The sequence below is a fragment of the Lytechinus variegatus genome, chromosome 1 (genome assembly GCF_018143015.1).
Source record: "Lytechinus variegatus isolate NC3 chromosome 1, Lvar_3.0, whole genome shotgun sequence".
NCBI classification, from domain to species: Eukaryota; Metazoa; Echinodermata; class Echinoidea; order Temnopleuroida; family Toxopneustidae; genus Lytechinus; species Lytechinus variegatus.
This window is the reverse complement of record NC_054740.1, coordinates 85,448,714-85,469,262: the sequence shown is the minus strand read 5'-3', so window position 1 is coordinate 85,469,262 and position 20,549 is coordinate 85,448,714. Positions and strand designations below refer to the sequence as shown.

Genomic DNA, 20,549 nt, shown 5'->3' with positions numbered 1-20,549 from the left:
ATAGGATGGTAATTCAACAAATATCCCCAATGCGGCCAAATTTCATTGATCTCACATGACCTTTGACCTTGATCATGTGACCTGAAACTTGCACAGGATATTCAGTGATACTTGATTACTCTTATGTCCAAGTTTCAAAAGTCAGATCAATAAACTTGCAAAGTTATGATGGTAATTCAACAGATACCCCCATTATGGCAAAAGTTCATTGACCTTTGACCCTGGTCATGTGACCTAAAATGCGCACAGGATGTTCAGTGATACTTGATTACTCTTATGTCCAAGTTTTATGAACTAGACCAACATACTTTCAAAGTTATGATGGTAATTCAACAAATACCCCCAAATCGGCCAAAGTTCATTGACCCTAAATGACCTTTAACCTTGGTCATGTGACGGGAAACTCATGTAGGATGTTTGGTGATACTTGATTAACCTTATCTCCAAGTTTCATGAATGAGATCCAAAAACTTTTAAAGTTTTGATTGTAATTCAACAGATACCCCCAAATCGGCCAAAGTTCATTGACCCTAAATAACCTTTAACCTTGGTCATGTGACGGGAAACTCATGTACGATGTCTGGTGATACTTGATTAACCTTATGTTCAAGTTTCATGAACTAGGCCCATATACTTTCTAAGTTATGATGTCATTTCAAAAACTTAACCTCAGGTTAAGATTTTGATGTTGTTTCCCCCAACATGGTCTAAGTTCATTGACCCTAAATGACCTTTAACCTTGGTCATGTGACGTGAAACTCATGTAGGATGTTTGGTGATACTTGATTAACCTTATGTCCAAGTTTCACGAACTAGGCCCATATATTTTCTAAGTTATGATGACATTTCAAAAACTTAACCTCAGGTTAAGATTTTGATGTTGATTCCCCCAACATGGTCCAAGTTCATTGACCCTAAATGAATTTTGACCTTGGTCAAGTGACATGAAACTCTAATAGGATGTTCAGTAATACTTGATTAATCTTATGGCCAAGTTTCATGAACTAGGCCCATATAAGTTATGATGTCATTTCAAAAACTTATAGTCTCACTCTGCTATGCAGGTGCGGCAAAAATACATGACATCAGCAACAATGCTAGTTTCAGACAGGGAAATTTACTCTCTGCCAAAAGATGGGAAGATGTCAGTAATCAGTCAGTCGGCAAGCCCCTGTGTTAATGAGCAAATGAGCAAGATTTATCCAAGTCCTCTCATGGCTGAATTCATGTCCCTGCAAAATCTCGTGAATTGTGAGACTTTCTTTCTCAAAGAATTTAACCACTTTCTCCTTGAGTAATATTGATTGTTTTTGTACCATGGGCAAGAGTAAATGTTCGTCTTGTATATTGGTCATTTCTTTTTAATAAGTTAATAAGGTAAATAAGTGAATTTTTTACCTGGAAAGATGCATCAAACAGAACTTTCTTCCTCTGTTTTCACTTGAAAATTGTGCAACATTTTGTGTTTTAGGCACCAACATTATTTATATCATCAGAAAGCTCAAACTCTATACTTTCTTACAATGTCACTCTTGATAGGTGGCATATTTTAGATGGGTCAGCAGCCAGCTTTTTCCATCAAGATGCAAGACGAGATTTCTGAAATTTCTGAGTAACATAAAATCCAGAGTTCTGATTGGCTGAATAATGTTTTCAAAACAACAGCCGCGGGTAATTTGAAGAGATTACCACATGGTGAGTGTGACCTTGCAGAGGCCCAGTGTGGGGAACATTGGAATTTGCGTGGGTGTGTGGTCTATATGACCAATCAGAGCGCAGTATTCTTGTTTTTGAGCTGCTAATTGTACTTGGCCTATGAAAAGCTGGCTGCTGACCCATCTAAAATTCATCTTCTTATAAAAATTATATCATATTAAAGCTGAGATCTTCAGCTTTATCATGATCAAAAATCATACGTGCTCAAACAGAAATTAAGTGTGAAAATAACAACTTTTGTTGCATTAAAAAAATATTTTGTTTCATGTTTTAGATCAAGAGCTTTTCCTATATTACAACATCCTTTTAAAAATCCAAACACATGACCTAAAAGAATGATTCTTCTTCTTTACAAAGATACCAAAAACATGAAATTTGGTCAATATTTAGAGCAGCAATGACCAAATAAAAAGAGGTGTTTTGTTTCGCACCAAGCTCATTAACTATGCAAAAACCCTCTAGTCATGAATATCACTTGGATAAAAGAAGCTACTTTTTCAGGGCTTGCCGACTGACTGTAATTTTAGTAGTTGCATGGATCATGTCAATTTTTTTCACTGATTTCTATTGGGCCATTTCAAATATCTAAGATTATATTAATTTACTTTTGATATTCAAAAATCGCAAATCAGTAATCAACATCTGGCGAACACTTCATTGATGTAAAAAAGTAGTATTTGGTTGCGGATTGTTTGTAAACTGTTCGAATACATTGATTTGAGTTTCACTCCCAGGGCTAGTAACGATACAAAATATTCATGCAAATAAATAATATCAGTAAATGATACAATGGAAAAAATCTGTTGATCCCTAGGATCAATTAAGGAAGACCTGATCATATTTCATGACAAGATGGCATTTATCAAGGAAGAACTTATTTTGAGTGTGCGTCTCTTCATACAACCTGTATCGCTCCTCATCAGCGAGGTCAGAGATGAGTTTTCGCTGCTCCGTAAAGTAGAGTTTTGGTACTGGAGTTTGTATGCGGAAACTAAAGCTAAGGGAGCAGCCATGGATGACTTCCGTATGGTGTCTCATGTTGGCATACCAGAACATCATGTCACCTATAAAAAAAAGATAAAGAGATGCACCAAAATTACTTTTTTGTTCATAATTCTAAAATACAAATAAGCATAACATACAAGGAACCATTAATTCATTCAGTAAGAACTTACAAATAGCCAGTTTATACTGCAATCAAATCCATATGAACATGATATGAACAGAAAATCAAGATATGCCTTGATACTATTGGAAATGAAATAAGAATTTAGTGGAGTTGATATCTATTTACAGTAAACCATAAACCATTTTTTCACATTGCAAAATGACCTTTCCACCTCATGCTACTGAGAACTCCTGAAATATATATCAATACAAGCTATCATAATATACAAACATATCAAATAAATAAGTATATGATCAATTAATACTTCTTTGCTTAATCAAGATTTGAGGAGAAATGACAACCTTAATTATACACTCTGCATTTGCAAGAAAATATACTGAAACAGGTCACTGGAAAATAACACAAAAACTAACAAGAGCACAGGGCACTTTACAATAGTGAAGTGATAAGGTTTCTCTGATATAAGGAGGAAGCAGACTACTCCATTGCTGAGACTGCTCTGATCAGATCAATTCATATCTGAAAGAACATACATAGCAGATTATAATCAACAGGAATTGCTCAGTAGCTTTTGCTTTGAGCTGTGGAGTTCCCCAAGGTTCTGTTGTGAAGTTATGGGCCCCAAATTTTTTCTTTGTATGGGTCCTCTCTTGAACATAATTACTGGAATTCAAGATACATGTTACGCTATGTATGCAGAAGGCACCCATATCTACATATCCATGGAAACAGACTGTAAATCCTATGCTGTCAATGCAATGCACTGATTGACTGCCTCAAGGATATCAAGGTCTAATTAGCCCAAAACATCCTTCGTCTCGATGAAAGAAAATCAGAACTGATACATTTCTCATAAATGTTCAGAGCTATAGAGCCTCTACCAGAATTCCAATACTGGGGAGGAATTTTCTGAAAATGTTAGACTTGACCTTGCTGTCACTTTGGACTACCCCTTCTCTATCAGTCAGAAATAAGAAATTCCAGCAAATCAGTGCTACGGGGTTTATTTAATATCAGTCAGTTAAGGAGACTTCTCAATGAAAGACCGAAAGACTCATTGATGCTTTAGCTCAACCCATCTAGACTCCAGCAACTCCTTCTTTGCTGGCCTCCCTGCTTCTTCCATCTCTACCTTCCAGAGAATACTGAACACTGCAGCTAGAATGGTTACCTTAAGAAAAGCAAACGCATCTCACCTATCCTACATCATGTCATCGGCTTCTGGACCACTTTTGTATATCCTTTAAAATTCAACTCACTCATGGTACACAAAATTACTCACAGATCTTATCTCCCCCTGCTCTTCCTCTTCTGTCAGATCCCTCCCTGTTCATCCTCTACTGATAATTCAAATCACAGCCCTCCCTCGAAGACCAGATAAGGGGATTGCACCTTTCTGTAATTGCTCCCACCCTCTAGAGCAAACTCCCAACCCATATTCAAAATGCTTCCTCAATAGAATCTCATTATTTAAACTTGCTTCTTTCATCATAATTGTATTCTTTTTATTGTTAGTTTTTAAGAGTTAATCAGCTTTTCTCTTGGAAACACCAAAATTAAGCGCGTTAATTTTTTTAAATCATTATTAACCAAGTCAAACTTGCAGCAAGCAACTTGTTGAGAGAAAGTCTTTCTAAATCAGTGTAAAGTTGTATCATGTCATCATAGATTGAGTGCTAGTAATTTTTGGTACAGCTTAAGCAAGCCAAACATTATAGAACTAAAAATGTTCATTGACCTTAAATGACATTTGACCTTCATCATGTGACCTACATGTAGGATTTGTTTATAATGATCAGTGATATTTGTTTACCCCTATGTCCACATTTCATGAACTATCCATAAACTTTCAAAGCTATGATGGCAATTCAAGGAAATACCCCCAATATGGCCAAAGTTCATTAACTGTAAATTACAATGTACCTTTAACCTTTCAAAGTTCTGACATAAAAAAATAACTTTGGTCAAGATTTCACGTCGATTCCCCCCAACATAATCAAGTTCATTGACTCTAAATGACCTTTGACCTTAATCATGTGACCTGAAACTTGCAGTGATATTTGATTAATATTATGCCCAAGATTCATGAACTAGACCCACTAACAATCAAATTACATTTCAAAAACTTAAGATTTTCGATGTTGATTCCATCAACATGATCTAACTTCATTGACCGTAAATGACCGTTTACCTTGGTCATGTGAACTGACACTCAAGCAGGATCTTCAGTAATACTTGATTACCCTTATGCCAAGGCTTCATGAACTAGGTCCATATAATTTCTAAGTTATGATGACATTAAAAACCAACTTAACCTTGGTTAAGATTTCAATGTCGACGATGCTGCCGTCGGAAAAGCAGCACAGTCTCGCTCTGCTAATGCAGGGGAGACAAAGAATGTGTTATAGAGATCCCAAGACCAACGTATGAGCTAAGTCACATAGGCATTGAGAATATAATTTGCTCTGCACAAATTTCCTGATATATATATGTATATCGCCATGTCATTACCCTTGAAACACAGTAACCAAAATATTCAAGTGTCTTGCACATCTTCACACCAAGACGAATGCTTGAGCCAAGAGGAATTAGTTTGCTATCCACTATCTCTTATCTATTGTCATAATATGGCATTACCATGGCAATGCAGCACCCAACTTATGCACAAAAAGTGTCTTGCAAATATTCACTCCGATACTAATGTTTACCTCGTCTCATGAGTGTTGTACAGAAACTGAGGAATTAGTTTGATCTGCAAGATTATCAACTGACTCACAGATAGTCTGTCCACCAAACTAAATACTGATTCCTATATACTCCTGAAAACCTATGTATTGCATGTGGGGTTTACGTATATGATAAACACATATGTGCTTTGGACATATTAATAGCCTAAACAAATACCTGTTGTCACATGGCATGGGAACGCTTGATGATCAAATCTGTTGTCATTGCTATCCAATCTGGAATTCACCTTTTACACAGATGTGGCCATACATAAAAAATGTTTGAAATAAGCATAAAAGAAGGGATTGAAAAAAATATATAGTAAAAAAACAAAACACGAAAAATCAAATGGATGAAATTCAAGTTTACCTGGGTAAAGTGTGAAGACTATCGGCTTTCTCCATTTCACCACCCCATTTTCTTTTACAGGCCATGATAAACTCCAATTCTTCACTCCACTGAACTGAAAATAAAGTCAGAAGAATGACATAAAAATTTTCCTTGGGTTCAATAGAGACTGCAAATCTGTAGTCATGATTCTTTAGTCGTGATGATAGTCCAGTTTTAATCATTAAAGGGAAATGAAACCTTTGGAACAAGTGGGCTTGGGTGGAAACAGAAAAATAAAAAAGAATAAGAACAAAGAAAGTTTTAGAAAAATCAGAAAAATAATGAGAAAGTTTTGAGCATTTCAATACTGCGATCACTAATGCTATGGGAAGGCTCCACATTAACTTTTTTTGGTGGTGGCCCATTCGGGCCACCAAAACCTTCAAATAATTTTTTTTTGGTGGCCCATTAGTAAAGTTTGGTGGCCCGAAAAATATAAAGAAAAACATTAATTAAAAATGAATAAAACAAACTGAAATATTCTGCAGTCACTACCACGTACCACTATTCTTTGTACATCTTGTATGTAAATCGTGCTTGCTGTTATTTTACTTTGCTTATTTTGTGGTAATATATAAATTGTTCTATCATTGTGAATATGAAATGATTGAAAGAGAATAAAAGAATTGTATTGTTCCCAGGTTGTGTGGACTTTTAATCTCCGTATAGACACACACTCATAATGGTAAAGTAAATAAATAGTGCATATAGCAAACTCAGATTGATTTACGAAACAATGATTTTTCCTTCCTTTTTAATCGTAAAATCTAGATTATGCAGGCCCCAAATCAACTTTATTTTCTCTTTTCCTGCATATTATAGCAGGAGAAAATCACAGAAAGTATGCTGCAGAATTAGAACAATGTATAAAAGGGAGATAAACAAAAATAATTTTTAGAATAGTATATTGAAAAAAAAATTGTAAAAATGAATAAGTGAAATAAGACAAATAAAAAAATGAAGTAAGAAAAAACAAAGAACAGGAAAAAAATGAATAAGACAAAATTATCAGAAAAAATGGGGAAAATTATTATTATTATTCAGTAGAAACATGTTCTTTAATCAGGCATATTCAATGGGAAGGGGTATAAATGGTTTAATCACTGTAAAAAAAATGACAGAAAAAATAAGAAAACGGCAAGTTATCGATCTGGAAATAACAGTGAGAAAATTCCTTCCCTATATTTGACAAAATGATGGAAAAAATTCACATTTCATATCAATAAAATGCCTTCCCAAAGTATCTACTTCCTTAAGAGTGGTTTAAGAAATCATTTATAAACAAGAAAGAAAGAAGCTGTCTATTCAAGACAGCTTCGAAAATAAACCAAATATCAACATACATACAAATGCACATGTGGGACTGTGATGTACTCACCTATGTGTTTTATGTGTATTAATGCATTTGGAAATCGGTCTTTTTGAGTCAAAAGAGAGGTCATAATTCCTCCTTTTAATGCTTGCAAATTATCAGGTTTCAGTAATATGGACTGTAGAAGGGCATTTCATTGGTGTAAAATGTGACTTTGACATAGATTTTCAAAGTTCTGGGGAAGATTTCTTAGCAGTAACATCTCGCATCGCAGCTCCCTGAGTCTGAATAGTCTGCTAGCGCACAGCCAGCTGCAGTGATTTCACGCATGCAAAGCTCAGCAAGACAGCCGGCACGGCCGGCTGAATAATAGTTACTGTATGCTAGCGGTAGGCCTACATACTGTCATGACTGTGCAATCTTTGTGTGTGTGTATTTGTGTGTAGATTAACAAAAAAGGCGCATGACGAATTGACTTGCAATTTGAACTGTAGAAAGTTGATAAATGCATGCAAAATAGGGAGAAAAATTGCGCTACTTTGAAAATTATTGGTTGCCCGATTCGGGCCACCAAAACTTAACATTTTTTTCAATAATGGTTGCCCGAGATGAATTTTTGGTGGCCCCGGGCCACCGCTAATGTCGAGCCTTGATTTGGGGATCCTCCCATTGGCAATGTGATAAAGATGTGTGATGTCACATGTGAACAACTTTCCCTTTGATGGACTATAAAAATACCCCCAAAATGTCTTTGTGTTCTTTCTTATGGTGATACAAACTCTTATCCATAATGTATTCTTTGAAAATCTGTATTCCATGCCCTCCTATAGAAAGAATACATGATCTACTGATCACTGAAAAAAAGGCAGTTTAAGTGAAATATATACTAAAGTAATGGGAAAGTTGTTCACAAGTGACATCACACATCTTTATCGTACTGCCAATTAGAGGATCTTTATAGCATTAGTGATCGCAATATTCAAATGCTCATAACTTTTTCATTATTTGTCTGATTTTTCTCAAACTTTTGTTGATATTCTTTGATTTTTCTGTTTTCACACAAGCTTTCTTATTCCAAAGGTTTAATTTTCTTTTAATTTTCTACCTCTTACTCTCCTCATCTAAAGAGAAGTCCCAATATAATTTTCATTAAAAAAAACAGATAAAAACATCTTTCCCCAAATTTATTGATCTACTACTCATAACTTTAAATCTCCCTATATATTTTACCACCATCCCTGCCTCTGTGCCTTTAATCTATGAAAATTGTTGGTAAAAATACTTCAAATCCTTATCTAAACACTAAAATTTGAACTTACCAAAAAAATCATTCACAAAAATTTGATGATTTTTTTTTTTCCAGAAAATTCAAAAGATCACAAGATAGGATTCTATATATAGGGACAGTGATTTTCCGTTTCTAAAAATTGCCTTTTCCGTTTCAGAAAATCTCAAATTCCGTTTCAGCATGTCTGAAAACGGAAATTCCGTTTCCCCATAGACTTTGTGTACAAGAAAAATTGACAATTCCGTTTACATAGAAAACCAATACGCAACGAGTAGCGATGTCAAAATGCTAGCGCTGCTCAAAATTTGCATCTACCAATGTACTAACATCGCTTTGAAATCCATATTAATCGAAGAGATTCGAGCTCATAAAATATTAAGGGAAACATAATCAACATGAATATATTCTCACCTTTCATATTATTAGCATTATTTTATTGTTAAATGGGATTTTATCGCTGATTTGGGGACTTTTCGGACATCGTTTTGAGCAGTCGACGACTTCCGAATATCCGCCATTTTGGATTTGATGAATCACCGTGATCATTATATTATGACCGAACGTAGAGGGCAGCAACACACGGCCGGATTCTGCCTTCTATGCGGACATAAGTGTAAACTAATTTGGATACGATCGAGTGATGGAGAGGCTCGAGTGTAGTTACGATGATTGTTGTTGCAAAGTGAGATCGTGTTTTTTCAGTTGATATTCGTATTTTTTGAGGATTTGGGATTAATTTCTGTTGCTTTTTTGTGCATTTTGAGAAAAAACATGTTTTCCGTGATTTTCCGTTTGAAAAGCCACTTTCCGTTTCAAAAGTCCCTTTCCGTGAATTCCGTCCGTTTTCCGCGATCGCGGAAAATCACTGTCCCTATATATGAGAACAAAAACCAGGCAAAGAGAATCCTCCTTCTTCAGGAAAATATTGAAGAGCATCATCATGTATTTTCTGAAAATCGGTTAGAAGAAAAAAATGAGCCTTCTTGTACTGCGTGGATAATTGATGAAATGGATGTTCGATCGAGAAAGAACTGTTTGGAAACAAGACCACTAATCTTTAATTATCAGATTTTGCCCTAAAACAGACAGATGATAAAAAGTTCTAAAAAATATCAAACCAAATGATCATCAGTCACTGTCTTTACCTGCGCTGTCATGAAGGTATCACATGTCTCATCCAGATGAGGAGATACACCCGTCCCTGAAACCCCTAGAAACCCTGTTATAGGTGCATCATCAGGCAAGGCATTGCTTGGGAGGAAGCTAGGAAGTGGCGACATCTTTTTCATCCAATCCTAATTTAGAGACAAATGGATTATGTCAGTTAAATAAATAATAATATATGTAGAAAGACAAGAAAAGAAGAGTGAAATTCTAAGGTGAATACAGGTTATTTGAAATAACATGAATTCCTTATTTTGCATACCACATATCAAAATTTGCTCATTATTGGGAAAGTTATAAGTCTATAACAAAGATAAATTCATTATGTAAGTGAGGCAAAAGGTAAATTATATTTATAAAAAATAACATATAATACATTTTCTACATTTTTGTGACTTGATGCATTTGTTTGCATGAAACACCAAGCATCAAATGTGTTAAAGTAAATATAAAAGGTATATTTAATTTATATGAATCAAGGGAATTATTCAAACTAAACATATGCTTCAGTAATGTCTTGTACTTCCTTTTAGTTTTTCATTACCTTTACATATTTTGAATTTTCTGGCCAAAATGGCTCTATATATCCTGCTGCACATGCCATTCCATTGTAGCCAGGTCTACTGCTGATATTGGATAGCTGGTACTTTACATTAGCCTGAAACCCAACCAAAAAAATAATAATATGGTAAATTGGTATGAAATATGAATGAAGCATTGGGTGGGGGGAGCACCTGGTACTCCCAGACTCAGAATACATGTATCCACAAAAGAAATTCAATATAATGTAGAAATCTTCCAATAAATTACAAGAAAAATGTATAGCTTTACCCAGCCTATGCCCTGGTTAAGGAAATAGAATTGATGGTTAACTTAATTACTACTACTTCTGTTCTAAAGAGAATGTCTAAATAGATAGCTCTTGCCATTTTTTTCAGTACTACTACTATCACCTCATACAATTCATCAACTGCAGTGTTATGGTTCTCAAGAGATAGTCTAGAGGTATTACAAATAGAGAGGGCGCTATAGTACTAAATACAAGTAGCACAAATAATTTCAACTAACTCATATATCTAGTTCAAAATTGTTGGCCACAAATTTGAACAACCTTTCCAAAACAAATAAAAACCAGTATGGAAGACATAATGAAAACTTACAAAAAGTAAATGGTTCTAAAACTTCATCATTTAGGTGTACATGACAATAGATTTTATTTTGTATTGATGTTTCGAGTAGTAATAAAAAATCATGGAAAACTTCAAACAAAGTCTTACCTGCCAGTCAAAATAGTCTGCATCCTTATATTGTTGGGAGAATGAACTACAATCCCATGTTCCAAAACTCTCCCATCCTTAAGAAGAAAACATCCATTAGAAATTCTCTCATTAACAGAAATAAGGATGGTGGTGGCAGATATAGTAATAATATTGGTATCAATTATTATCATGATTTTGATATTAATGATGATGATGATTAAGACAATAACGTGATAACAATGACAATGATTATGATAATTCGATGATCAAGTTTAGAAAGCAATATTCAAGGTCATGAGAAAGAACAAAAAAAAAAAAAAAGTAAAACAGAATAGAAAAGCAAGTTTAAGATTGCATACATTAAAGTAAAAACTGCCTACACCTGTATATAGTATATACATCACTAATTGGACTACGGTAATTCAATTTTACAAAGCACACACGGTAATCTATTAAATAATATCAAAGTCAATATATAGACCTTATCGCAAATAGCGTTTGTTGCATGAGGGCGTCTGTCATCGCAGAGGATCACGGGATGCAAAAGGGGGCAAACTCGGAATCGGCTTTCGGGAAGCCATACAACACCGTATGTTTTGTGTAGTGTCACTCAAAATCCATGCTTTTTTAAAAGTCTGATTTCTTCATATTGAAATTATTTTGGATACTTGAATGTGGATTTATAGAACAATCTTTGTATCATGATTGCACAGTGAAATTATGAACTCAATACTCACCGTATTTCGACTCTTTTCTGGGGCTAAACTTGGGAAGATTTTGTGGGAATAGTGAGATTGTGATTGCGGGTGTCCCCGCAGGTGTCAATGCCGATCGACTTTAGAAAAGAGCATGTCGGCGACCGAAGATATAGCATATTTTTCCATTAAAGAATATTCATGAGAATCATAATTTAGACCATGTATCTTATCTCCATAACTAGTAAATTTTGCTAGTTTTCTGTTATTTTGCCAAGGGGGAAATATAGTCCTTTTATGCAACTCGATCATACAACATCTATAATTTTTTTTTTTTTTTGGGGGGGGGGTGAGACACATATTAAGTATATTAAAAATTAGCTAGTGTATATATATATATATATACAATTACATATACATGTATATATATATATATATATATACACACATATATAAATAGGCCTATGGCATGCAGAATAAAGATTAAATAAATCCCTCAATTCAAAACACTTTATGATCCCGTATCACTAGCCATATCCCTCCAACCTCTCTGTCATTTTATTTTGTCTGAAACTTAGCAGATGATGGATATCGATTCATATAAATGATATATATTCCATTCTTTTGATAAAAAAAATCTTATTTCAACATTTATATATTTAATTAATTTCACCGCATTCCTTTACTTACTTCTCTCACAGATCACCTTCCTCATTTCTTTTTTTAACTTATTTTTCTCTCAATATACTTTCATCTATTCTCATTTTTTTTCTAAGTTCATTATTTTGTCTAAGCATGCCACTAATAAAACTTCAGAATGTCCGGCCATGATCCTGATATGCAATAAGTATGTATCTGTGGAGAGAAATATATAACTAGAATAATGTAATAAAATCTACTTCAGAGTTTGTTTTACTGATCATCATTTTATTATTGCTTGGAATTCCGGGACCAACACTGTCCCTGGGCTGAGGGTGCCCGCAGGTCCGTGCATACAAGCACACTTTGCACAGTCACGGCTGCACACAGCTCAAAATACGCAAAGACAGTACGTGAAAATGAAACAAAATGGCACTTGTCTTCATAAAATCTTAGGTAATTCTTGCAGTTATAGACAGCACATCTATCTCTGCCACCCATGATTCAGAAGAAAAGTGGTGTTAGACTCTGGAACAAATATGATGAGGCGTTTACTAGAAGTTAGCAAAATGTTGGCTGAGGGCGTCAATCGTATTTTGATACACTATGGAAATCGTACACTTTATCGTCGGCTGCTTGCGTTCGCATGGTCGCATCCGGACAATAGCGGCGCTATTGCCCCCTTTGCGATCCCATGATCCTTTGCGTGAATCTATTTGCAATAAGGTCTATCAATCAAATTTGCTGTAAAAAGATGAATTCTGAGACGTGATCAACTTCCAGGATGATTCGTTTCTATAAAACTAATACGACATGGGCATCAGTGTAAAATACCTTTCATTGCATCCGTTATAATGAGGGGCTCTCCAAGCTCAATAAGATCTTCAAATTCTTGCTGTGTTTTTGGACTAGTTATTCTTCTCAAGGTCTCTGCCAACCTATCATCAAGGTAGGATCGCTCGTCTGCAGGAAGCCATGATGGACATTCCGAAGTTAAGGCAGTCAACAGATCTGTATAAGAGAAAGACAAGCTTTGTTTTGTAAGCATTTATATGAAGCCCTTCAACAACTCAATATAAGAAACCTAGTGGGGAAAATAAACTGTGAAATAACATTTTTACACTGTAAATAAGAGACAAATGGATCCACAGATCCAATCTTATATTCCTGTGAGCTTTCTGATATTCCTTTGGAATTTCTTGAAGTTAAACCAAGATATGTTCAGGGCCTATTACTACATGTATATAGAATATATTTTTTACAGGCCACTGTCTACTCACCTCAGCAACTGAGCTACCTTCTTGGCAAGATAAAAGTAAAAAAAAGTTTACACTTTGAAAAAGCCCTGGGAATTAAAAATTATACAAGATGTGGGTAATTTTTTAACATATTATGTTGGGTTTGGGTCTCATCTATCCAATTGAAGTAAAATTTTTACAGAATGTTACACTTGAGTGAGCATTGTCCATTTTTGTAAAACTCGCAGAAATCTGTTTGCGCAGAAATGCTTGTTTTCACGCTGTGTCAAAGGGAAAGGGCGAAATCAAACTTACTCTGCGAAACATTTCTCATACATCTCCCTTGCACTTTCAGTCAATAGAAATAAAATGGATACATTCAAGCATTTTGTAACAATATTGCCACCCAAATTGAAATTTCAAGACTTAGTAAGCACAAACTTTACCCTTTTTATACCAGCTGGATCTGAGGACATAACTAAATCTGAATAAAAGTTTATATCAGACATCTACAGCATGGTTTAACTAAGTTTCTATCATTTAAAGTGGGTTTACATTTCATTTTTCCTTTAATACTTGTTTCTCCACACTTTATCCAAGCTTGACAATGATTAACAGAATGAAAATCAAGCATAAGCCATTTTATGTAAATGAAAGCTCAATGTAAAGCAAATATCGTCATGATGGCCTCGGTGTGTGGGGTGGGGCGCAATGCACTCTTCGAAGTTTTTTGGGCAAGGAAACAACTTTAAAAGGGTAAAAGATATCTTCAAATCAATTTTATTAGCTTAATTCCATGTGTTCTTCATGATTAAGGTCAGATACTTTTATTCGCATTCCTATTTCAAAGTTCTGCTCAAATCATTTTTCATTTTCAAAAGTAAATGCTGCTCGCTCAAGTGGAAATATTTTTCGACAGTTATATCGTCATTTGCTTAATTGGATCTGTACCAATGTTAAAATATGGAAAAATCTTCAGGATATTACAAATTTATAATTTTACAGGATTTTTTTTCTAAGTGTAAGCTTTCTTTATACGCACTGTAGTCACATCTTATATCATTGGATCCACCAGGATCTTGCCCAGAAGAGGTTCTTTAATTGTTTATATGGAGGGTCTGCTATTCATGCCGGTACTCTGTCTACATTCACCTTCCCAACTGCCGTCTGTCATCTCCTTCTCCAAGAGTCTACCCTATTGCAACAGCCACCCAAAATAACTAAAGATTGATGAGTCTTCCAGGTTCATTCACTTCCAGTTTCTATACTGTGCGTATAAAAAAAAGTTTACACTTTGAAAAAATACTGTAAAATTATACATTTGTAATATCCTGAAGATTTTTCCACATTTTAACATTGGTACAGTTCCATTTAAGCAAATGACAATATAACTGTCGACAAAATTCCGCTTGAGTGAGCACCACTTACTTTTGAAGTTAGTGAAAAATGATTTGTGCAGAACTTTGAAATCGTTATGAGAGTAAAAGTAGACCTTAATCATGAACAGGTGGAATTTGGCTTGTAAAATTGATTTGAAGATATCTTTTACCTTTCTTGACTTGTTTCTTTGCCCAAAACACTTCGAAGAGTGAATTGCGCCCCACTTTACACAAATGGACAGTGCTCACTAAAGTGTAACATTCTGACAAAACTTTTGTTTTCATTGGATAGATGAGACCCAAACCCAAGAATATATGTGAAAAAATTACCCACATGTTGTATATTTTTTATTTCCCAGGGGTTTTTCAAAGTGTAAACTTTTTTTGATATGCACTGTATAGTTTTTTTTGTGTATGTTTCTTACATAGACCCTATACCTCAGCTTGGACTCGAAACCAAATGCCCCAAATCGCTGTAACTGCAGTCAAGATTCTTCCTGCTATGCAAGCGAGAAGCACTTATACTGAATGTCATTTTCTAGCGTTCATTTGCCGATTCCTCGACTAAGGTTCTCAGACCCATTACTAACTAATTAAACCGATGTCCATTACATGCACTCGATTCTGCTTCCAGAATTAAGCCATATTTAGGTATATATTTCCACTCTCCCATCATACGTTATTTAGGCCGGGCTAGACTACCATATTTTCAGGTGTATAAACCATTTTTCCTGCTTGATAATCTTAAAATATTAGGTGTGGTTTATCCAAAGAAACAATAGATTTTCATCAACTAATTGACAATGTTTTTTCGGTAATTAAAGTTGGCAACCAACTAAGAATTATATACAATATTTCATGTACCTGGTATAATTATTTGTTGGTTACTAAAAATTGAGAGTATATTTTACGAAGTTTTCTTTGAAATATCTTCTTTGTAATGGTTGTTTTATATTATTGATTTAATTACTATCAATTTAATAATGTTTTATTGGAAAAACCTGTTTTATAATAAAAATTTATTATATAGCATAATCGTAATCGGTTAGAAAACAGGCAATAATTAATGTCCTCTATTCTTCATTTTTTCCCCCTCAGTTTATCTCAACATTTTTTTGTTCTTTTTCCATTTTTAGACTATAAGTTTGATATACAATACTGCCATTTCATGGCCTTTTTTCTTCATTCTAAAAAAATATGATTTAGATTCTTTGAAAAATAAAGTTAAAGAATAAAGTAACCATTTTTTAAAATACAAAATTGGTAATACATCTTTTGGTCTTTCAATGGTCTGGGCGTTGTGGCGTGCGCCTGTAATCCAAGCTGTGGGGAAGTTACAAATTGATGCAGAGGTTCGAGCCCTGGTCACGTCTTTCGGATGGTGACGTTAAAGGTCGGTCCTAGACGTAAATAATCATATCTGATTGATACACGTCTGACAAAACTCAAATACACACACGGTCTTCATTAAAATTGGCTAACCCAACATGCTATCAAACTCAGTTTGGCCTTTTTTTTAAAGCTTCCCCATTTTGGGGGTGTGGCTAATACACGGCCGCAGTTAATATTCCAAAAAATATGGTAGACCAAAAGCTTCATTCTCTGTTATGTTGGTTGTTCTGCTGAACTCCGTTTGCTCCTCTCACCAAATACAGAGACCGAAGTTCTAGCTCCATCTTCACAGGGACTCAATGGCCGTATGTTTATGTATCAAGTTTGGATAAAACAGGAAATTGAAGTTGCACAACAGCAAAAGTAAGCCACTGTATTTTTCATTTTAAAGTTTATTTTACCCCGTTTTGGTGCATTTCAGGCCAAAACGGAATAATTGGTATTTTCATAAAGTTCTTTTTAATATATTTTTATGAAATAAAGAGAAAATTAGTGAGCCCTGTCGGGGGTATTTTGCATTGTTAACCCCCTAATAGTGGCTGCACTATAGTGAGCCATCTGTGTACAAGGTGAAATTTAAAAAATAAAAATGTTTTAAAAAAATACTCCTCAAAAAAGACGGCTGCCAGCTGTCTAGGGCTACACATATCATTTTGAACCTTCTCCATATTTTTATTTTCATTTTTGGTGGCTGTTGCAAAAGGAACTCTTCCCCAAATCTGAATTTGTCAATGTCATGTCTCATGCACGAGACTACCTCGAGCGAAGTTCGTGCAGGCTCCACTCCACTTCACTACACTACACTCCATCTACCCGAACTTCGGGACCATGAACTCGTTCGGAAAAGGTGGGATTGAAAAGTTATTTATTGTGAAAATTGTAGAAAAAAAGAAAGAAAAATAGCTTAATTTCTTACTCTACAACCATATTTCACTCTGTGTCCATCCTCCGGTTATCCTCAAAATTGGTGATTTGGGGCCAGTATCTAATTCCCCACACGTATTATATACGGCCAATTTCAAAACATCGCATACAATCGGTCACAGGAAAAACAGCATAAATATTGATATCATATTGGATGACTCAGAAAATACTAGAAATATTCTAAGAGTTTGGGAAAATATTCCTCGAATCAGTAGAATATTTTCCCAAACTCTTAGAATATTTTTGAAATTTCCTGAGCCATCCAATATAATATAAATAAACCCCTCAAAAAAGTTTGGAAATCTGAGTTTGGTCATTAATTTCTCCCAACTCCTAATTTTACACAAGACATATTTAACATCATTCAAAAGATCATTTAATTCTCTTTAAAATGATACCATGGTTGTTATGATCATGCCATCCAGGGGCCCATTTCATAAAGGTACAGGGTCAGCGTCAAATTTTTACTTGCAGCGTCAAATATTTGATGCTGCAGCGCATTTCATAAAAAGTTGACGCTCCAGTAGTAGGAGTTTATTTATGTTGTTTGACCTGCGACAAATCGCATGCAATGTTTTGAAATCGGCCGTTAATAATATGCCTAAGGAATTAGATACTGGCCAAAATCACAAATTTTGAGGATAACCGGAGGATGGACACAGAGTGAAATACAGGTGTAGAGTTAAGAGTAAGAAATTAAGCTATTTTTCTTTCTCATTATATTTTTTCTACAACTTTTACAATAAATAACTTTTTAATCCCACCTTTGCCTCTAAAGTTAGGAGTATCCAAATGAGTTTACAGTCGCAAAGTTGGTGGAGTGTAGTGTAGCAGTAGTGAAGTGGAGTGGAGCCTGCACGAGTTTCACTTGAGGTAGCATGAGAATTGTGGCATGCACTTGTCTTGACTCTGTCGACTTCTCTTGGTTGGAATTGGAACTTGCCTTGCTTGAAATAATGAAGTTTCAGCACAAGATTTTCCCCAAGAGCAGTTTTTATTACGAACCAGGTCACAGGGAGTGTAACCTTCCAGAATATCAACAGGGCAAGAGGGAAAGTTATGGCCATGATGATTCCAGCTTTATAATCGACGGTCAATTGCTCAGTCGACAGCGGGCGGAGGCTTGACCCACTCTTTCCTAGCCCTGCAGACACGGGGTCTACGGTCTCAGCGTTTCGCTGCTGCATGTCGCTGCTGAATCCGGATTGATCATTTCCTTTCCTGCTTCTTTTTCTCGAGCTAGGATTGACTTTCTTAGCTGCCATACTGAGTAGGGACACGAATTGTCACAACAGTGTCGTTACCTTAGTTTCATGCATTTAGGAAGGCAATGAAATTTGTAGTATTATTTAGTAACTGATTAACAATATCAAACTTGCAAGTTGAAATAAAGTCGCGATTCTTCTTCGCTGAACATTAACAGCGAGTATTCTTGAACCGATATCGATCGAGCTTGGTACCGTACGCTGCCCAATCGTCGCTCAGTTTACGTATTTTCCTTTATATTTCATTCAAATAGCTACGATATCCCTACTTCTATATGTAATCTGAAAGAAAAAATGCTGGAAAATCGTTTCATATGATAATAATTATATGTCTTCAAAGCACCGCTGTGTAATTCGCCGTTTTCGGCACCCTTGCGCCTGCCCCATTGCCGCTCACCACTGCCCTAACCCCGCTCACTTAGCGCGCGCATTCATACATGTATATTAGGCCTGACTTATTCTTTTTTCTACCTTTTTTACTTGCACTTCTGAGTGAAAAAGTGTGTAATTTTGTTGTGATTGAATATATTGTTGATAAGTTTTATAGTACAATACACTATATAAAATGTTCCTTTCACCAAGTGCAATTATTGTTAGGGTTTTTGTTGCTTTTGTTACTGATCTACGCCTATATCATTTTTTTATCCTTCAAACTATATTCCGTATTTTTTTATAAAATATATTTAAAAAAACGTTTCCCGACAATTTTTTCACCTATTTTTATTGTCTAATTATATGAATATGATTCTTACCGTCATGAATTTTATGAGTGTATAATTATTATCTATCTATTTATTTCGGAAATGAAAAGTATATAAAATTCAGTGGAACATGAAGGCTACAGCATATCAGAGTATAGATTGCGGAGCACCCACTGGACTGATAGGATCAAATAAATATACTGTATTCATTAAAGACCATTTGACCCTGTCCAGTTCTTACATAAAATCGGAAGCGGATAAAAAGAGTCAGCATAAACAAAAAACTTTAAAGAACAATATATATAATAGAATATAGTCAAGTTAACTTAAAATATCATTATTGATAATTTACATCTTATAAATAAAACGCTATAAAGTTCTTTTAGCACATTCACCATTCAAAGAAATCAACTTGAGTCCCCCCCCCCCCTCCCCATTTCGTCCCTTCTGTTCATTGCCCCTGATGCTATTTACCATTGATTTCCATTATTATATTTTACTATTAGAAATGATTATTATTTGCATTCTCCTTCGGTTTCTAATTCCAATTTGTTGCTTTTACACTGTCTATTGACTCATCATGATTATTTACAAGTATGTATTCGTGTATCCCCCTTTTTTGTTTACTTTTCGTTTACTCTTTTTTATAATTATTTCCCTACTTTTTCTTGTGGTATTGATATTTTATGGGACTCTCACTGCATATTCTCAATTTGGAGCCTTCAACCAAAAAGCTTTGCTTTTACGTTTATCTCCCTCATATCCACAACTCTCATTTTCTTTCCTTTTCATTATTTTAGAACCAATTACAAGAATACATTTAGTACTTTTTTATATTGTTGTATTATATATTTTTTACGATATTTTGCTTATCTATGAAAACTTTTATTGTATAATATTATTGTTTGTATTGAATTGTTGATTTTTATGAAAATGTGAAATGTTTATGTGAATAAACCTTGAACACTGAAGTCCGATAATATATATATATATATATATATATATATATATATATATATATATGTATATATATATATATATATATGTATATATATATATATATATATATATATATATATTTTTTTTTTGGGGGGGGAATTCCCTAATACTGACTTTCATTAAAAAAAGCTCATCTGGAAAAACAACAATAAATATTTAATCAACTCGCTGGTTTAAGTTCACATTCGAACTCCCGTCAATGTAGATAATCGGAGAGAGAAAAAGACACTCTAGAAAATTCGATTTGTTCAAAATATATTGGTCAATTTAAATTTAAAAAAAGGAAATCTCCAGAAATATGACAAAGTTTCATCTATTCAAATCAATCAGGA

At 34.6% G+C, this 20,549-nt stretch overlaps 1 protein-coding gene across 1 annotated transcript; it reads right to left on the bottom strand.

The window, feature by feature from the left end:
* Nucleotides 1–2,169: 2,169 nt before the first annotated feature.
* On the bottom strand, nucleotides 2,170–18,615 carry LOC121426065. Its single transcript, XM_041622211.1, has 7 exons — nucleotides 18,196–18,615; nucleotides 13,154–13,330; nucleotides 11,004–11,080; nucleotides 10,271–10,384; nucleotides 9,708–9,857; nucleotides 5,942–6,035; nucleotides 2,170–2,780 (listed from the first exon to the last, which is right to left on the bottom strand). The coding sequence occupies exons 1-7, from the start codon at nucleotides 18,515–18,517 to the stop codon at nucleotides 2,533–2,535; spliced, it is 1,182 nt and encodes a 393-aa protein (XP_041478145.1). The 5' UTR covers nucleotides 18,518–18,615; the 3' UTR covers nucleotides 2,170–2,532.
* Between the last annotated feature and the right edge of the window lie 1,934 nt (nucleotides 18,616–20,549).

Bases quoted from the DNA above. Each gene is read 5' to 3' on its own strand.
- LOC121426065 (XM_041622211.1), bottom strand. From the start codon at position 18,517: ATGGCAGCTAAGAAAGTCAATCCTAGCTCGAGAAAAAGAAGCAGGAAA. The intron at 13,331-18,195 runs GCAAGTTCCAAT...TCTCTTATACAG, and splicing joins ACTTCATTATTTCAAGCAAG to ATCTGTTGACTGCCTTAACT. The intron at 2,781-5,941 runs GTAAACTTGAAT...TTTTTTTTATAG, and splicing joins AGTCTTCACACTTTACCCAG to GTGACATGATGTTCTGGTAT.